Source organism: Rattus rattus, chromosome 1 (assembly GCF_011064425.1).
Source record: "Rattus rattus isolate New Zealand chromosome 1, Rrattus_CSIRO_v1, whole genome shotgun sequence".
In the NCBI taxonomy this organism is placed as follows: Eukaryota; Metazoa; Chordata; class Mammalia; order Rodentia; family Muridae; genus Rattus; species Rattus rattus.
In genome coordinates, this window is record NC_046154.1 from 46,357,020 (window position 1) to 46,378,213 (window position 21,194).

The 21,194-nt window shown below is 36.5% G+C and overlaps 1 protein-coding gene across 6 annotated transcripts in view; it reads right to left on the reverse strand.

Annotated features, from left to right (window-relative positions):
- Tut4 (terminal uridylyl transferase 4) overlaps nt 1-21,194 on the reverse strand; it is a 101,324-nt gene that overhangs the window by 58,836 nt on the left and 21,294 nt on the right. For all 6 annotated transcript variants that reach the window (XM_032900691.1, XM_032900683.1, XM_032900675.1 and 3 more), the window contains exons 3-8: nt 17,562-17,725; nt 12,930-13,046; nt 9,607-9,784; nt 7,335-7,423; nt 4,988-5,039; nt 1,759-1,828 (exon numbers count right to left, since the gene is read on the reverse strand). In XM_032900691.1, the coding sequence (XP_032756582.1) occupies nt 1,759-1,828; nt 4,988-5,039; nt 7,335-7,423; nt 9,607-9,784; nt 12,930-13,046; nt 17,562-17,725 (670 nt within the window). The remainder of the gene's footprint in view (nt 1-1,758; nt 1,829-4,987; nt 5,040-7,334; nt 7,424-9,606; nt 9,785-12,929; nt 13,047-17,561; nt 17,726-21,194) is intronic.

Below are 21,194 nucleotides of genomic sequence, written 5' to 3' on the forward strand. Positions count from 1 at the left end.
AAAAACAACTGAATAATCTATAGAAGAACATCTATTTTTGTACTTTTCCCATGTTGATCTCAAGTAATATTCAGCATCCTGCTCCCCCTGCCAAGACAAGGCTCTGTAGCCTTGGCTGGTCTGGGTGGGACTCACCATGTACACAAGACTGGCCTCAAAATGATAGAGATCCCTGCCTCTGCCTCACCAGTACAGGCTATAAAAGCATGCACCACCATAACTGGCTAATTTTCCTTTTTCAAAGGTACATTTACCCTCTCAGGCCTACAGACATCTGACTAGAAACGTAATGAGTCATAGTAATTAAATAAAAACTACATTGTAAAAAATTATTTCTTACACTATTAATTTTGTATGTGTGTGTGCATATATATGCACATCCTTATATGGATGTGAGAGAAGACAACTTTCAGGAATTGGGTCTCTCTTTGTACTGTGTGTATGTGTTAGAATAAGCTCAGAAATTTCAGGCTTGGCAGTCGTGCCCTTAACCACTAAGCCACCTCACTAGCCTCTCAATTACAATAGTCAATAAAACCTTATCAAGAATGGCTATTTCTGGGGTTGGGGATTTAGCTCAGTGGTAGAGAGCTTGCATAGCAAGCGCAAGGCCCTGGGTTCGGTCCCCAGCTCCAAAAAAAAGAAAGAAAAAAAAAAAGAATGGCTATTTCTTAATTTATGTTTATATGTCCAGAGCAATATAATACTTTTTTTTTTTTATTAACTTGAGTATTTCTTATTTACATTTCAAGTGTTATTCCCTTTCCCGGTTTCCGGGCAAAAAAAAAAAAGATTTACTTATTTTATTTATATGAGTATACTGTAGCTGTTTTCAGACACATCAGAAGAGGGCATCAGATCGCATTACAGATGGTTGTGAGCCACCATGTGGTTGCTGGGAATTGAACTCAGGACCTCTGGAAGAGCACTCAGTGCTCTTAACCATTGAGCCATCTCTCCAGCCTGTAATATAATACTTACACAAAAGTAAATGCTCTTAGCATTGTTGGGTGGGTAAATTAATTTAGACAAAAAAGAAGGAAAGGAAAAAGTTTCACCTAGACTATTTTATTTTTTAATTCTCTGCTAGCTCAATTTCTCGATCATACAAATTTGGCATGCTTTAATAAATGACGACTAGTATGGTCATATAAACCTAATGAGAAACCTAAAACACAAAATTTCTTCTCTTGAAGATGTCGGCCACGAAATCTGGTTCTTTGTATGTTTTGGGAGGAAGGGGAGTTATTGTGTATGTGTGTATAAATAATGGCTTATTTGGAATCCAAGGGATAGAATTCAGTTTGTAAGGTTTATATGGCAAATGAACCATCTTGCTGTCCCTGGGGTGGATTCACATGTGTGCAAATGGCTGTGAATATGTTTGTGCATGCGTGCATACATGTGTATGTATGTGTTCACAAATATGAACAGATTTAGTCACACGTGTGTAATGACCAAAAGTAGAGGTACATGTGGGGTGCCTGTGACTATTGTTCTCTTCATTCTTACTGAAAACAGGGTCTCTCACTAAACCTGGAGCTCACCATTTTGGGTAAGCTGGCTGTCTAGCAAGCCCCTAGGATCTTCCTGTTTTTCCCAGTCATAAGATTACCAGGCTTGTTATATCAGTGCTGGAGATCCAGTTTCAAGTCCTCGTATCTCATGTTTGTGCAGCAAGCACTTTACCCACTAAGCCATTTCCTGAGCCCAAGGTTTGCTTATTTGTATAAATACTTTATTTTCTTGATTACCAACCTTTTCCGATCTTTGCACACCACAACAGGAACTTTAGCATGAAAATCAGATTCCACATCTACATATAATGCTAATAAGAGGGGGGGGAAAGTAAGTTAATGTCAATATTTTTAAGTAAGTAATAAACAGTATAAGTAGTAATTTTCATTTTAAAATTCACTCTCATTACTTCCGTGGAATAACTAACTCTTCTCATTATGAAAATGAACCCAAAAGAATCTCTTACCTCTACTGGTGTCATTTGTTATCTGACATAAGTCACAACTATAATATCAAATACTGTTTGAAAATCAGAAGCACCATAAGACGAAAGGGCTTCTAACATCTCTAAAAGTTTGAATATTTCCAAGTAGATATGGAAACCTCATGGATATACAGCAAGAGGGCGCATCACTTACTTTTGAGGGCTACATCCATAGTAAAAGTATGCTTTGCTTTCAAGTAGAACTCTTGACCCCACACTGTTAATATTTCCAAAATCTGCCTAGTGGAAGCTTCTAAGGCAACAATAACGGGGGAGAGCATCTACCCTGAAATCTACCATCAAAGTACACCTCATGTAATAAGTACCACTTTGGGTCTGGGAGAAGTTCAACTGCTAGCAGCCATGTGATGGAAGAAGAGAACAAACATGCACAGGTATGTAAAATAAATTTAACTTAAAAGTTAAATATAAATATCCACTCATGTATAGACAAATGGATTGACATTTCATTTGGGAAAAAAAAAGAGAAATCTCTCAGTAGTATATGCTGGGATGATTTATGATTAAAAATATGTACTAGAAACCCATTATGTCAGAAATATCTTTATACACAGTGAATATGGCAGTAACTTAAAACACAAAAACGATGAGAGGTTTGAAACACAAATATGAAAACAAATCTTGTAGATAGCAGGAATCTACAGAAGACAATGAGAATATTAAATAGAACATAATTTCAGATGCATTGAAACCTACATATAACTGAAGATAATATCTCATGTAACAAAGACGAATGTTTTAAAGTTTGAATAGGCTGAACACTTCTCTATATTTCTCAAGAAGCAAAAACTTTTAAGTTTAACTCATATTTGTAATATGCTTTTACGTTTTGTGTATTTAAAAACAAGTATTTATTAGGGGATGCAACTCATTTAAAATATTTCTATATTATTTCTTATATAAATTACTTTCCCAGGACAATGTTGACAAGAAGTTCATAAATGGGCTAATAATACAACTTAGCAGATAAAGGTCCATGCCTCCAAGCCTAACAACCTAAGTTTGATTCCACATAGTATAAAAGAACAACTACCATGCCCATCCCACACGACCACCACCACTACCACCACCACCACAACTGCCACACACACACACACACACACACACACACACACACACACACACAAACCTACATAATTAAAAAAATAAAGGATAAAACAAATGATTTAATAGAGTGTAATACACAAACTGGGGCTTGTTTTGAAATATTATACTCTTATTTTTATTTTGCTTCAAAGTAGTTTACCTATGTAAATATCTTTTTTTAATAAAAAGCATTCCAGACAAGTAATATATGAAAAAAATACTTGGTATGATTCAGCTGACATAACATAATGACTACGTTAGGCTACTATTACTGTTTCAAGTAGAAAGAAAATGGCCGGGCATGGTGGGCAAACACTTTTACTCTCAGCACCCAGCATCCAAAGGCAGAGACATGTGGATCTCTGTTACTTTAAAGCCAGTCTGGTCTACACAGGACAGCCAGGATTATGTAGAGACCCTGTCTCAAGCAAACAAGCAAACAAACAAGTGGAAATAAAGCCAAGCATACACATCTTTATTCGGCACCCCCTCTAGTTTTCTTCATCAGTGACTTTTCAATACGATGAAAATAGGCCTATTTATCTTCATTTACACATGAAATGCCCATAACAGAGCATTTCCCTTTTACTTAAGGAGATACTTTCTAAAACACCAGTGAATATCTGCAACACAAAGTAGTATCAAACACTGAAAATACTAGCTTTTTCTTAATCATACATGCATAACAAATTTTAATATGAAAATTAGACAATGTAAAAGATTACCAGGAACAACCAAATAGAACAGAACAATTATGACATAGTAAGATGCATGAATATGGACTTTTCTGTGCATGAAATTGCAGAGCATCTAATAAGCTGATAACTAGACAACTAGTAAGAGACTAGTGGATGAAGCTAGTAGGAATAGAATGCAATTTAAAAAAGAGAAAGGGCTAGAGAAACGGCTGTGTGGTTTAGAGCACTTGCTCTTAACAAGGACCTGGGTTCAGTTCACAGCACCCACATGATAGCTCACATCCATTTGTAATTCTAGTTCTTTAGAACTTGACACCCATTTCTGACCTTGGCAGGCACGCGCACACATGCACACAAGCACACACACATGCAGGTTAAACACTCATACACATAAAATAAGTATTTTTTAACAAGGAATTGCTTGTTTTTAAAATGTTCCACTTAATTTTCAGATTGTGGTTGAATGAAGGTTAATTGAAACCACAGAAAGCAAAACTGAAAAAGTGATTGTAGCTCACTGACAGAACACATGCCTAGTGCAAGGCCCTGGATTCCATCCTGTGGTGATTTGAATATGCTTGGCCCAGAGAGTGGCATTATTAGGAGGTATGGCCTTGCTGGAAAAAAATGTGGAAGGAGTGTGTCACTGTAGGTGTGGGCTTTGAGATCCTCATCTTAACTACTAGGAAACCAGTCCCCTCCTAGCAATCATCAGATGAAGACATAGAACTCTCAGCTCCTCCTGCACCATGCCTGCTTGGATACTGCCATGCTCCTGCCTTGATGATAATGGTCTGAACCTCTGAACCTATAAGCCAGCCACAATTAAATGTTGTCCTTATAAGACCTTCGTTGGTCACAGCAGTAAAACCCTAGCCCTTAGCATTGAAATGAATATATAAATAAGTAAATCCTGCAGAAAAGAGAGACTACTGCATTAAAGGCTACTTTTAAATCAGCTGAGACTTACATTTTTAAATTATTAACTTTGATACAGTATACCTAACTTAACCAACATGTAAATTACATTTCCAGGTACCCTACTAAATAAATATATACACATGTATATGTAGTATTCTTATACATGGTAGCAATTTTAACTTTGCTAGCAATATGTAAACAACACAGTGCATATGATTTTTAAAAAATATTTTTATAAAAGGAAAATCAGGAAACGTACCACTTTTTTTCAAAATTCCAAGCACTTGTATCAAAAGATCTGGATGATTCATCTAAAAAGTTTCATTAAAACAGAAGGACATTATTAAAAATCCAATTTGATAAAAAAATAACATTAAAAAAATCATACTATTGATTTTAAAGTATAACTACCAGAATAATATTTCTACTTTTATATCAACAACTCTTATTTATAAATGTAGAATACAATGAATGCAGAACTATTATTCAAGGAAAAATAGAAAAGTTTACAAAACGACTAGAAATTTAAATGCCAAACTTTCATTCAAATCAAACATCTTTGAGTACAAAGTATTAAAAAAAAGGAAACTTTAAACTCAACTCATTTGGGAGGAGGAAACATTGATTAAAAAAATTAACACTAGACAGACAGGCCTGCAGACAAGCCTGAAGGAATATTTTCTCCCTTGATTGATGTGGGAGGGCCCAGCTTACTACTGTAGGGTGGTGCCACCCGTGGGCTGTGGTTCTTGGTGCTATAAGAAAGCAGATCAAGCAAGCCATGAGGTGTAAGCTATTAAGCAGCATCCCTCTACAGCCTCTGCTTCAGTTCCTGCCTACCTGAGTTCCTGCACAGATTTCCCTGGAGAATGGACAACAAACTATTAAATTAAATAAACTCTTCCCTCCCCAAGTTGCTTTGGTCATGATGTTTTATCACAGCAACAGAAACCCTAACTAAAACAAACATAGGGGTTGGGGATTTAGTTCAGTGGTAGAGCGCTTGCATAGGAAGGGCAAGGCCCTGGGTTCGGTCCCCAGGTCCGAAAAAAAAAAAAAAAAGAAAAAAAAAAAAACCATAAAATTCTGACTAGTACCTTTAAAAAATTGTATTATTGGGTGTAATGGGGGTGGGGGGAGGGTCATTCCACATATGTGGAGGCCCGAAGAAAACATGCAAGAGTCAGTTCTCTTTTTCCAACTTGCTGTGGGTTCCAATGATGTGAGTTCACCAGATTTGTTTGATAAGTAAATGCTTTTACCCACTGAGATATCTTGCCAACCCTTGACTAATTTAAGTGTTTTACTTGACAAAAATAAGCAAAACTATTGCTAAATATTATTGACACTGTTGCTAATAACACTAATAATAATAACTGCCACTAGTAACTAATAGCTGTTAATAACCTATTACTTTTTATATAAGTATCATTTATATGCTTGAGTTCATCTCATGTAACATAAAAACTGGGCCAGATGTGATAGAATACACTTTAAATGCAAGCACAGGGCAGACAGAAGCAGAGGATCTTTGTCTAAGGCCAACAGCCAAGTATGTTCCATCCCAGTTACCTGGCAAGTCAGGTATGCCTGACTCACTATAAAAGGGGCTGCTTGCCCATTCTGTTCTTGCTCCTACCCTCTCACCATTCCCTCCCCTCTCTCTCCCCATTCCCCCCCACACACAACCACCTGCTCATGGCCAACCCCTCCAATCCCCCCCTCTGCCTTTCTCTGCCTCAATTATCCTTAATTACCCTTCCCATGCCATGAATAAACTCTATTCTATACTATATTGTCGAGTGGCTGGTCACTCAGGGGGAAGGGGTGCCTCAGCTTGGGCCCGTGGAGGTACTCCTTTCCCCCATGCCTCACCACACATCCACCAAAACATATCCCCCCTCTCTTTAGAGATGGTATACTCCAGAATGTGACCCAAGTTCTTAGAAACACCATTTTATGGCCCACCGTGGTGTTTCATGCCTATAATAGCAGCATTCAAGAGGCAGAGGCATGAAGATTACTGTAAGTTCAAGTACAGCCTAAACTATACACTAAGTAGATTAAGAAATCCTGCCTCAAATAACCAAAAACAACTAAATGCTTTTAGACCTATTTTTAAGTTCAGGAAAACAAAAAGATCAAGTACTCCGTTTTTAACTCAGTCAAGTTTTTTTGTTTGCTTCCCACCCCCAACCCCAAGACAGGGTTTCTCTTTGTAACAAAGCCCTGGCTGTCCTCGAACTCACAGAGATCTGTCTGCCTCTGCCTCCCCAGTGCTGGGATTAAAGACATGCACCTCCATTCCTGGCTTTATTCAGCCAGGTTTTAAACCCGGTTTTCTTGTTTCAATCTTTCTACTTTTCAGTACTACTTACTAGTTACCAGAAGTACTAACTAGTCAACAAGCTCAAATACACACATTTCTCCCTTTTATTACTTTTCTCTCCCTTCTTATTTAAAATGTAATAGTAACTTAAAAACTAGTCTTCATGGTAAAACTCTATGGGTGAAAGGTTTTTTTTCCCCCTTCCTCCCTTCTCTAAAAAGATAACCCATTAAAATTATCAATTAATAATTAAGAAGGCTCTTTTTTAATTACTTACCTTGGGAGGAAATTTTATATCTATATTAACATCACTGCTTTTCAGAGCAAACTTTGTCAGAGATGAACCATACAACCTCAGTGAACATTCTGGAATAAAGGAAAACAAAGTATGAAACTGCAAATAGGAGTATTTAAGAAACAAAACAGACAGACAAAGCACTGGAAACCATAAAGATGGCTCCATCTTTATGGAGTGAGGGGCACTTGCTGCTCTTGTAGAAGACCAGAGTTCAATTCTAGCACCCATTGGCAAGCTACAACCATCTGGAATTCCAGTTTCAGAGTATCCAATGGCCTCTTCTAACCTACTAGGCACTCTCACACACATACTACACATAAATTCATACTAGCCCCCTTACATGTACATCAAAATAAGTAAATAAAAACATATGGAAACTGGGGTTGGGGATTTGGCTCAGTGGTAGAGCGCTTGCCTAGGAAGCGCAAGGTCCTGGGTTCGGTCCCCAGCCCCGGGGGGGGAAAAAAAAAAAGAAAAGAAAAACATATGGAAACTGTATATTACTTCAATCTCATGTCTTTTAATCCTGGCATAATGATTTTTACAAAACTGACATCCTTTCTAACTGATCTATAAAATAATAATAAATGGTACCATAAGAACAATTATGGTACCAGAAGAAAGAACAAGAGAAAAAAACTACCATAAAAGTTTGGTGTGCAAATTCAAAGAGTTCATTTAGAAACAGTCTAAAAATACTTAACAAGTAAAGTACTCAGGCAATGCCATTGTCACAGAATGTACTCTATTAGGTATTTATATAAGAACCAACCTTAAGGAAAGGATCAGACACTTAATACAAATGCTTTTTCAAAATATGAAGCAACTCCAATTCAACTGATGCTGCAACTTAAAACACAGAAAAACTTTGTGGCTATCAATATAAACAGAAGCTACCTATGACTTTCTCAGACTACCTTATGTGCTGTTACAAAAACAAGGCATATTTTAAAAAGCTCACATCAAAGAACAAGTGAAAATAACATGTGGTACTGACCAGGCAGAATCAGTTTCTTAAAAAATTAACATTCATATTTAGTTGTATACTTTCCAAACTTAAAAATGTCTAAGCGTTACATTATTAAAATCATAAAAATTTAAGTCCTGAATTTGAAATAATATTGGATTACTTTTCAACAGTTCTAATCAGTATTCAATGCATTATTTAGGTAGAAAAACATTATTACAGAAATAACAGAAAGTGAAATTCCATTTTTCCAATTAGTAATTATTCCTTAGGACTCTCACAATAGGACTATATGTAACTATAATTAATCAAATGTCCAACATCTCTTTGAATGGTAAGAAATTATGTCTTGCTTAAGACACATTTGCCTTAACGTTTTTAAAAAAGAAGATAGACTACAACCTACACACATAAATGTATATAACAATAAACTTGAATTTATAACACCTTGAACCCAAAAATAAATTCTCTACTTAAAGTCTTTAAACTAAACTAATTTTCCCCTAACATTAAGCAATAAGAATTTTATTTAGTAATGTTAGAATGTCTATACTGAAAATAATATTTAAAAAAAAAAAACACTAAAATCCACTCAAAAATCAATGGTACTCAGGGGCTGGAGATGGCTCAGCAGTTAAGAACACTTGCTACTCTTAAAGTGGATCCAAGTTCAGTTCCCAGCATCCCACCAAGAGGCTCACAACCATCTGTAACTCAGGCTCTGAAGGATCTAAAGGCACCTGGCACATATGTAGACACACACACCCACACATACACGCAACCGCAAACACAAACACACACACACACACACACACAATTTTTATACACACACAATTTTTATAATAGACCAAAGTAGAATACATCTGACTAGTGAGAAATTACCTATGTACCTATTTTAAAATCTTTTTCTCATACTACAAAATTATTCAATTTTCTTTCTTTCTTTCTTTTTGTTCCATTAAAAGGAAATACTTTAACAGAAGCAGTTCGTAGAGAGGGAGATGGTAAAGGTGCTAGATGCATAAGGACCAGAGGTACATCCTAGACCACAAACACTAGAAGGAAAGAACTTGTCCTCTGATTCTACACTTATATACCAATGCATAAGCAGTCACATATATACACAAACAAAAAAAATTTTAATGTACAAAAAGGTCATTCCTAACACATTCAAACTCATCTACTTTTAAGAATATATATATATGTAAAATTTACCCTAGTTTAAGAAGAAGTAAAAGAATATTTTTGATTCTATGAATTAAACATATAAAACACATCTGGTACCTGGTAAAAATGTCACTATAACCTTTGACATTTCCTCCACAATGTCCTGGCGGATTCTGAGGTCATCATCTGTTATTCCTTGTTCTTTTGCTAATTCAACAACTGCAACACTTAAAGCAGCCAAGTGAGCAGGGGAAGGAGATGGGAGAGATCGAAGTTCACTCTCTTCTTGTTTTTCCTGTTAGTATATTTCACAACAATAACAAAGTTTCCACTTTAATATCCTCATACTTAAGAATGATTAGAAATAACAAATATTTATCTTCTGCACATGAGAAATAAAACATGCACTAAGTAAGTAAACCAAAGAAAAACTGGTGCTTTCAGGAAAAAGGATTCAAGGAATAAAAGGTACAGCAAGGGAGTTTACTAGTAAGTTTTTCAAAACTAATTTTAATTTTTTTGAAATTATAATTACATCATCTTATTAAATTTTAAAATCTGCTTTACAGCAAATGGTGAGAGAGTTTAGTGGCTAAGATGGTGATGGCCCAAGCCTTTAATCCCAGAACTCAGGAGGCAGAGGCAGGTGGATCTCTGAAGTCAACCTGATCTACAGAGTGAGCTCCAGGATAGCCAGCTCTACACACAGAAAGCCTGTCTTTAAAAAAAAAATAGTGAACAAATTTTGTGAAGGACCCCATTTCAGTTTCCAGTACCCACATCCAGTGGCTTACAAATGCTTTTATAACGCAATCTCCATGGGACCTGACATCCTCTCCAGGATTCTGCTGGTCCCCACAGATAGCACTCACACAAAAGTAAATAAATAAATGAATAATTATCAAAATAATAATTTTAAAAACTGTTCTACTGTGCTATGAAGTATAATAAATTCTGAAAAATCTACATTAAAACTAACAAAGGCTGATGATTCTGTAGCAGCAAAGACAGGTATCTTAGGTATATCAAAAAGTTATCAATCATATCTAATCAATGCAGGCAGTATCAAGTCAAAGGGTCGTAGAGTATTCACACACACACACACACACACACACACACACACAGACACAAACTTAAAGATTATTAGGCTTTACCAACAAACTATGAAAAAGCTTCTATGCGAATGCAGAGACTTTCTGGAAGATCAGGTGAGGGTTCCTCTCAGAGAAGTTATGTGAGCTGAGACTTAGGCAATGTACTAGTTGTATTACAATGTTCAAGAGAAATTAAATAACACACCATTATACTTAGAAAAGTACTCTATTCAAATCTGTATATGAGATATTTAATAAAAATAATTTTGAAATGACAAATTCTGAAGTAGAAAGTTGATGAGGATTTCATATCATGCCATTTTCCTTCTAGTTCTTTCCTTCAGTCTGATTGAATTCATTCATGTCCTTACACATCTAGAGACCTTTCTTTATGATGTTTTAATGTCCCGTATTTACTGTTTTTTTTTTTTTTTTTTTTTTTTTTTTTTGCTTTTTTTTTTCAGAGCTGAAGCAACCCAGGGCCTTGCGCTAGGCAAGCGCTCTACCACTGAGCTAAATCCCCAACCCCTGTTTTGCTTTTTAAACTGCTATTAAACTTCAGCTCAAAAGGTATCCAGGTATACTAATCTGTTCTAGATCAAGTAAATATCCTTGTACATTTCCTAAGCACATTTCTCCCTCTAATAAGACAGACTATACCTAACCCTTATTTACCAATTACTACAAGTTCAAGGGCAGAAACCATGATTGTCATATTCACCTCTACCTACATCTAGCAAGTAGACAATAAATACCAGTTGGATATGTGAGGCAAGGTAGAAAGACATAGGAGGTGGAAAGGGCTCCTCATCCCAGAGTCCAGTTGGAGCCTCAAACTTCCAGTACAATAAATGTTCATTGTGAAGGCTACAGAGATAATATTCCTTCCATATATAGACATTTTATGTTAAAATAGCAAGGAACAAAGCTGAAGGCCTGATCTTGAGTAGGACTTCATTCCTGTCACAGACATTTTCTGAGAATCTCAAAAAAGAAAATAAGAGAAATTAACTTTAAGATCCCTATAGGCTTTTATTTTATCAATTTTAATCCTGTCAGGAACTCCACAGGAACTACCCTACCCGATAATCACATTTAGGTTTCACTAGCAACCTTTTAAAGACTCAAAACCCATTCAAATACATATGACTGTTAAAAAGATAATAAAGTGCTACTTCTTTGAAAAACCCACACCAATGATCTTAGGTATGTCTTGCTTCCTAAGGCCTCCTTTTTCTTAACCTATGTGATTAAAAATCTACATTAAAACACAATGCAAAAGCCAGCCTGTGGAGGCAGAGGCAAGTGCATCTGCATGAGTTCAAAGCCAGCCTAGTCTACAGAGAAAGTTCCAGGACAGCCAGAGCTCACAAAGAACACCTGTCTAGGAAATAAAAAGTGTTTCTGAGCATGGTAGTACACTCTTTAATTCCAATTCTCAGAAAGTGATTAGGCCAATCTCTGAGTTGAGGCCAACCTGGTCAACATTAACTACATAAACCCTGTCTCAAACAAAGACTTTTAGGGGGCAAGAGAGATGACTTAATGAGTAAATGAACTTGCCACCAATCCTGACAGTCTGAGTTTAATCCCAGAATCCATATGATAGGACAAAGCTTATTCCTGAAAGTTGTCATCTGACTTCCACATGTATACTATAGCATGTGTGCCCACGTGTAGAAAATAAATTATACTAAAAGTTTAAAAACTCTCAAAATAAAGATGTTTTTGAGGGCTGGAAAGAAAGGTTGTTGAGCAAGTATGAGGGCCTGAGTTCAGCTCCCCACATCCAAGAAGTCAGGCAAGGAGTCAACAATGGAAGAGAGGAAGAACAAACTTCCTGGCCTGCAGCCTAGCTCCAGATTGAGACCATGTCTCAGAGGAATAACGGAGAGACTGACAGAGCAGGACACCCAAGACTTCCCATGACCTCAGTACAAGTAGGTTCCTCAACACCCTATACATACACACAGTCTTTTAATAAGTTCAGGTCTGCTTCACAGACTGTCCTGGATCAGGTTTTGAATGAAAGCCAAGTATGCAGTTTCAGGGAACTCCTGAAGATGGCAGTGTGGAGCTGTGCCTTTCTCTGCTGCTGCTGAGAACATGGACAAACTAACTATCCCTGACAGATTTGATTTAAGGATTCAGTTTTCTTTAAACTGGTTTCTAGAAGGTTCCTTCTAACCTCAGGAGATTAAACAAATTTATCACAGCTTTCAAGGCCATCACTTTATTTATGTAAGACTCAAAGCATGCTTCTTATTAGATTCATAGGTTTGAAAACTGCCTAATGTACTTTTATAATTCAAATACTAAAGATCATTTTTAAAAGAGGTAACTTACCAAAATATTCTTCTTATGTCGTTTTTCTTTTATATGTTTATGTGCTCCTTGGATGTTTTCAATATGAATTAAGCAAAGTTTGCATAGATAACGGCAATTGGTATATTCTGGTGAGCGCTGAGGAAACAAGTTTAAAAACACACCTTTTCAGTATTCAAAGGAGTGGTAGACTAGATAAGTGAGCAATGTGATTATGTAACTGTAACAGACTGCAAAGGCCCTGAGGGACTGCTGTGGACCTCAGTGGTAGAACACGTGCCTGGCATGTCTAGGACTTAGGTTAGATACCCATTAGCACCACAAGAAAGAAAACAAGTGAGCACTGCACGAACAAATGCTGTAATGGGTAACCAACCAGAACTAATACACTCAAGAGATAGTTAACTTTTTTCAAAATACCCATTATAGGATATTAAATACTAACTTCAAACTGTATCACAAAAATGCTAAATAGGTTTACTACTTATCTAATATTATCCTGCTCCTTAAATCTCATTCGAATGTTGTCCTCAAAATCAATTTCAAACTTAACTTTGGGTCTTTCTGAGTACTCTGAAAAATAAAATGTACCCTTATGTCGCGACTTTTATTTCCTCAAAATAATAAGATAATTATTAAATGGTTGAAGGTACCAGACACTATGCCAAATGTTTCATATATAAATTGTCATTTTAATTCTTAATAATCCAGTAAGATTAATATTTTTATTTTATAGATATATAAAAACTATGGAGCTTGGGACTTCACACCAATTCAATAGTACTGAGAAGGACATAACAAATTTCAGTTGATATGTATCTAAGTCCAAAGTCAACACTCTTGTACAACAAAAATAAAAATGACAAAACACCATGCATTCAGTAAAAAGAAAGCTTTAAAATGCTAATTTAAAATCACTGTTTCTATGGCCATACACTAAAGTTTCAGTAATATTTAGCATTTTATTTCAGATTAATCTTCAATATTCAATGAAACTCCTGACAAAAAGGTTTTCTCATCTGAGAATATATTCTTTTTGGGGGAAGGGGTATAAAGATGTATATATTTATTTTATACATATGCATACACTGTAGCTGTTTTCAGATACACCAGAGAACATCAGATCCCATTACAGATGTTGGGAGCCACCATGTGGGTGCTGGGAATTGAACTCAGGACCTCTGGAAGAGCAGTCAGTCCTCTTTTTGAGCCATCTCTTCAGCCCTATATATTCTTTTTTAAAAGAGTTTATTTATTCATATATATTTCATGTGTGTTAGAATCTGGCTTACAAGTATTTAAGTGCACCACATGTGTATGGTGGTCCCAGAAGACAGTGTCAAGATCCTCTATAAATGAAGTTAACAGGACACTGAGCCACAATATGGGTGCCAAGAATTGAATTCAGGTCCTCTGTAAAAACAGCAAATGTCCTTAAAACACTAAGCCATCTCTCCAGCCTCAATAAAAGATACTCTTTAAATGAGAAACCTGCACCAAATTTAGAAACAGTACTACCATAGACTACTAGAAACAAACTCAACATTTATAAAGTACTATTAACTTTTAAGACTGTCGAGGTTTTCCATTTTACTGACAAAGGAGTTAAACCTCAAATATTTAACTATTTCCCAAAGCAACAAGCAAATAAATACACATCTCTAATCTTTATTTAAAAGAACTATTTGTTTTCTAAGAACAAGAAAGACTGATTCACAGTCATTAGCATATTGCGCTAATACAGAAAAGAGGTAGCAAAAGTTGCAGAGTAATAAAGCGAGCTGAATTTTGGAACTTAAAATATATATACTATATACCTAATACTAATAAAGCAATGAGTACTGATGAGATCACTGAGGGAGACATAAATCTGTGATTAAAACGTAGTGGATGGACCATGTGTATCTTCTTTAGTGGGGTGGGAGAATCCCAACTTCAGCTAAAAACACTGAGTAAAAGGGAAGAATACTAGGATGATATTTCATCTGATTTTTTTTGGAAACTATCACAGAGGCCTACTTCTATGCCTATACTTATGTAACAAAACAGTTTTAAATGAATATAGAATAGCTAATCTTTACTATATACTAGTTTTATGTCAAAAATTTCACTTACATCATCTTATCTAACACAGTTCTATGAGCAAGGTGGTGTGTATATATGTTCACACACATGTGCATTTGGGCAACCTCAGCTCTCACTCCTTACCTCTTCTCTTGTTTGAGGCAGGGTCTCTTATTCACTACCATGTCTACTAAGCTAGATAATTGGTCAGCTTCTGGATATTCTACTCTTCTCATCAGCTGAGAACACAGACACACACTACTACATCTATTTTTGCATCTAATTTAGCAGACCTAAACTCTAATCCTTATACTAGTGTGGTAGTTACTTTATCCACTGAGCCGTCATCCTGGTCCTAAGAAGGTGTTATTTTTACCACCTTCATTTTACTGATGAAGGAACTAATATATAAAAAGGTTAAGTAGGAGGCTGGAGAGATGACTTACAGATTAAGAGCACTGACTGCTCTTCAGAAAATCCAGGTTTGATTCCCCACACCCATATGGTAGCTCACAACTATCTTTTCTAACTCCAGTCCCATAAGATCTGATACCCTGTCCCAGCCTCTGCAGGCACCAAGCACCCACATGTTGCACAGCACACACACATGCAGGCAAAACACCTATCTATACACATTAAGTAAACAGAAAGGGGAAAAAACCTTTTTAAAAGGGTTAAATAGCATATTTTTAACTATCAGTAAGTGACAGTAAACCAGATGACTCCAAATTCCATGTGCTTTACTAATATGCATGTTAACTCTAATTATGGATACAGTAATAAATGAATACCAAATGAGACAAAGTGTCCTCACAAGAATTTCTTTTATCTAGGTATTTTTTTCCTAAACTTTACAAAATCATACTTTTATCTTCATCTCATTCTTATTTGAGAATAATGACTTATCTTTTTGTATACATATTTATAAACATCTTAAGTACGCATTTCTCTGTAGTTTGATTTTTAATTTTTCAATATCTAGTGGTGTTTTTATTGCTTAACCTATGAATGTGTTTCCAGATTAAGAGATTGATTAATTAGCACTCAGACACAAAACACCAAAAGAACAGTTTTTTACTTACAATATCAGTAAAAGGAGAGAAAGAATGTAACAATATGTATAATAATGTAAAGCAGCATTTAATAGTTTATTTTCATCCATCTGAATAACTGAATGAATTGTGGGAGGGAGGTCTAAATCCAAGGCCTTTTCCTTGCTAGGCAAATGCATTGCTAATGAACTACATTTCCAGCTAGACTTCTGATGGAAAAGTAACATGCCATTTTTAATCAATATATACCTAATGTCTGTCACAGTTGTTAGCACATAGCAAGCACTCCATATTTACTAAATGAGGGAGTAAATCATCAGTCAACAACTTATAGCAACCAAGGTGGCATTTTAGTAAATATTTTAAGCTTTGAAAAATAGTAAACATAGGGATTGAAGAGATGAGATGAGTCAGTAGTTAAGAGTATTTATGGGGCTGGGGATTTAGCTCAGCTGGTGGAGCGCCACCTAGGAAGCGCAAGGCCCTGGGTTCGGTCCCCAGCTCCAAAAAAAAAAAAAAAAAAAAAAAAAGAGTATTTACTGCTCTCCCAAAAGACCCATGTTAGTTCCCAGAATCCATACACGGCAACTCACAACCATGATTAACTCTGGTTCCATCTGATGCCCTCTTCTGGCTTCCAAGGGTACCTGCACTCACATGCACATATCCCATACAAATAACACAAATATATAATTAGAAATTTAAATAAATATTTTTTAAAAATAAGAAAAACAGGAAATACTCGGAAGGCCTGGCCATTCATTCATATAATCACAATATTCAGGAGCCTATAGGAGGTACAGCCTAGGTTACAGTCATAAAAGGGAAACAATAAGGAATGGAAGGAAGGAAGAAGCAAAGGGAAAGGAGAAGCAGAAATAAAAGGAAACTAAAAGAGAAAGGGGAAAAGAAAGAAAACAATAAATATTTTAATCAGGCCAAATGGTCTCCAGTTGATTTTGCCATCACAATATGGAAACAGCCATAGAGAATAAATAAAGAAAATGAGCACGGTTGTATCCCAGTAAATATTTACAAAAACGGGAGGTAAAATATATCTTGCCGTATTCAAACAAGAGAGATAGGCCATAGTTTGCTAATGCCTACAATAAATACATCACCTTACACCAGGCATGATGACTTGCCTTTTTTTTTTTTTTTTTTTTTTTGGAGCTGGGGACCGAACCCAGGGCCTTGCGCTCGCTCGGCAAGCGCTCTACCCCTGAGCTAAATCCCCAACCCCTATGACTTGCCTTTAATCTCAGCACTCAAGAGGCAGAAGTAGGTAGATGTCTGAGCTCATCTTGATCTACATAGTGAGTTCCAGATCAGCCAAGACTACACAATAAGACTGTCTCTCAAAAAAAAGGGGGAGGGTTTACAAGTGCATTGGCTGAATGGGGGTGGAAGGTTGCCTAAGAGACCAGAATACTATGTGTCTCATCAAAAAAAGTGACACAAAGTGTTAAGTGTTACCCTCTGGAAAAAGTCATAAAGCATGTATTTCTCCCTCAATAACTAACATAGCATAACATACTTTTTCAAGTCGAAAGATGTGATCTCTTTCTAGACGTTCTTCTGCTTGTTTCAAGCCTAGCTTCTGCTCAGGTGTCAAAGTAGATTCATCTATCACAGTGGCATTTTCTAAATAGTCCATCTCTGAAGAATTTTCTTTGTTAGATTCTTCATTCTTCATTTTACCTAAAAAAGAAGCAATCAGTTATCATTATTAAATAAATTATCATCATTAAAATTATAAAACAAACATTTAACTATGGGGGTAAATTCTTTCTCTATACACTCCTGGTTGTACAAGCTGCTAGTTTAGGTCAAAATACATATATATATGCATGGTGAGCTCATGAGATGGCTGAGATGGCTTAGCCAGGCCATTAAGCCTTATGACCTAAGTTCAATCCCCAGAATTTATATCCATATATGTATGTCATGTACACACCCATACATAAATGAATAAATGTAATCTTTTTAGAAAGCAGTGGAAGCCAAGTGGTGGTGGTAAACACCTTGAATCCCAGTACTTGGGAGACAAAGGTAGACAGATCTCGGTGAGCTCAAAGCCAGCCTGGTCTACAGAGCAAGTTCCACGACATCAAGCTCTACACAGAGATACCCTGTCCTAAAAAGAAACAAAAACAACAAAAAAGAAATGCTAAGGAAATGAAGAGACAGATGGCTTAGCAGTTAAGCACATTGATGGCAGGTAAGCAGAGGCAGATAGATCTCTCAGACTTCAAAACCAATTTGGTCTACACAGTGAGTCTCAGAACAGTCAGAACTAGACTCTGTCAAGATAAAAAGAAAAAAAAATAACAGAAAAGAAAAGAGAAGAAAAAAGAGAAGAGCTTTTCCGCTTTTCAAGGTTCTATTTCTAGCACCTACATGACAGCTTAAAACTGTCTGTAATCCAGTTCTAGAGATCTGCTGCTTTCTTCTGCCCTCCATTAACACCAGGCCAAATAAGAAAGAAAGAAGAGAGAGAGAGAGAGAGAGAGAGAGAGAGAGAGAGAGAGAGAGAGAGAGAGAGATACATGGAGGCAAAACACCCACACGCACAAAGTATTTTTCTTTTATAGTCAATCAATAAAACACCCTATTGTCTTCAAAATCCAACTACTTGCCTTATACAGAAAGCTTGACAGTCAATCTCACCTTTGGTTGGCTGAATTTACGGTAGATAAGTGTAAGGGTAGGGAAGGAAGGAGGGACAGAGGGAGGGGGAGGGGAGAAAGAGAGGGAGAGAGAGAGAGAGAGAGAGAGAGAGAGAGAGAGAGAGAGAGAGAGAGAGAGAGAGAGATGTGTGTGTGTTTTTAAAATACTAAAGTTATAATTTTCTAAACAGAAAAGAAATAGTATTTCTAAGTGGGTACATTTCCTACCAAAGGGCAAAGGACTGTCTAGAATAAAAAGCAAATTCTTAAAAATATTATAATAGGAGACTTGAACGATGGCTCAGTGGTTAAGAGCACTTGCTACTCTTATGGAAGATTCAGGTTTGGTTACCATCACCCACATGGCAACTAACAACAGTATGCAACTTCAGCTCCAGATGATCTGACACTTTCCTGGTCTCCAGAGTCAATGCACACACATGGCACACAAGCACACTCTCAGGCAAAATATCCATGCACAAAAAATAAAACTATTTTTTTTTTTTGAGACAGTGTCTCTTTACACAGCCCTGGCTGTCCTACAACTCACTAAATCAGGCTAGCCTCAAACTCAGAGATCCACTTGTTTGAGCCATTATACCCAGCTCAATAAATCTATTTTTTTTTCCTTTTTCCGGAGCTGAGGACCGAACCCAGGGCCTTGAGCTTGCTAGGCAAGTGCTCTACCACTGAGCTAAATCCCCAACCCCAATAAATCTATTTTTAAAAGAATATTTAAAAAAAATTTAAAAAAAACACAAATACTCAAATGTTACTTGGTAAGGTAAGTGCCTCAGATTTTTCCTAGGAACAGATTTCTTGGGATGTTCTTCTAGAAGTCCTAAGTTCAATTTCCAGCACCCACAAGTCAGTCAGCTCACAACTATCTATAACTCCAGTTCCTGGAGATCTGACACACTCTTCCAGCCTCCACATGTGGAGCACAGACATACATGCAGCCAAAACACCCATGCATGTAAATAGTAATTTTTATTTAAAAAGAAAATTTAAGGGGCTGGAGAGATGGCTCAGCGGTTAAAAGCACTGGCTGCTCTTCCAGAGGTTCTGAGTTCAATTCCAAGCAACCACATGATGGCTCACAATCATTTTTTTTTTTTTTTTTTTTTTGGTTCTTTTTTTCGGAGCTGGGGACAGAACCCAAGGCCTTGCGCTTCCTAGGTAAGCGCTCTACCGCTGAGCTAAATCCCCAGCCCCAATCATTTTCAATAGGAACTGATACCCTCTTCTGGTGTGTCTAAAGATAGCTACAGTGTACTCAAATAAAATTTTTATAAAAAAGAAAACGTCTCGGTCAACCTTGAATGTACAGAGATCCACCTGTTTTCGCTTTCTGAGTACAATGTCACAATCTGCATGATAAGTATTAAAATGATATACTGAATTATCTCCTAATATTTGGGAAATTTTTAGTGACTTTTATTATGGAGGTACAGAAGATAAAATCTAGTTTATTTCTATAGCTCAGGAAAAACTATTAATAACAAGACCATATAATAACATAACCCTCTTTTTAAAAAAAAAGTTTAACTTTCCCTCCATGACTGATAAATAATAGCAAATCCCATAAAATTATCATTTCTAACATAATAATTAGAAAAAGTCACCTGTATGCCACCATGCTCCCCACCATGACAATGGACTAAACCTCTGAAACTGTAAGCAAACCCAATTAAGTACAGACCATCATCCATATCCTAACCAGAAATGAAAAGGTAGCTATTTCTGAAAATAAAAAAATTGGGGAGTGGGGGAAATATGTGCAAGTCAGGGGACAATTTTCAGGGAGTCAATTCTTCCCTTCCATCATGTGGGTTCCAGAAACCAAACTCAGGTCATCAAACTTAATGGCAAGTGCTCTTAACTGCTGAGACAACTCATCAGCCTTACTTCTGAACTCTTTACCAACATTTCACAAAATATGGCAACAAACATTTGTAAAAGAAAAACAAATTTGAGAGAGGTGCTAGTAATCAACTCCGGGGCTTTATGCATACTAGGCAACTGTTCTACCCAGGGAGTTACATCCTCAGCCCCAGTTTATTTTTATTTTTACGACAAGGTAAATTTTATTCTCCAGTCATAAAAACAACAGAAAAAAGACTGCCTCTCCCAAATCACTGGTTTAATCAAAACAAAATAAAAGTACCCCCACCGAGAGAGAGAGAGAGAGAGAGAGAGAGAGAGAGAGAGAGAGAGAGAGAGCGAGAGCGAGCGAGAGCGAGCGAGCGCTCTGAGCATCCTACCATCATTTGGGAAGTAGAGATAAGATCAAGAGAGTACAAGGTCCAAGGTCTTCATCTTTGGCTACCCAGCAATTTCAGGCTAACCTAAGCTACATAAGTTTCCTAAAACCAGAGGGGACCAGAGGAGAATAGGAAGAAAGTATGCATACACTTACATAATTAATTGAAAATAAAACACCTAAAAATGGTGGCTCATGCTTACATATAAAATGTAATTTAAAACATGTTTTTGAGACA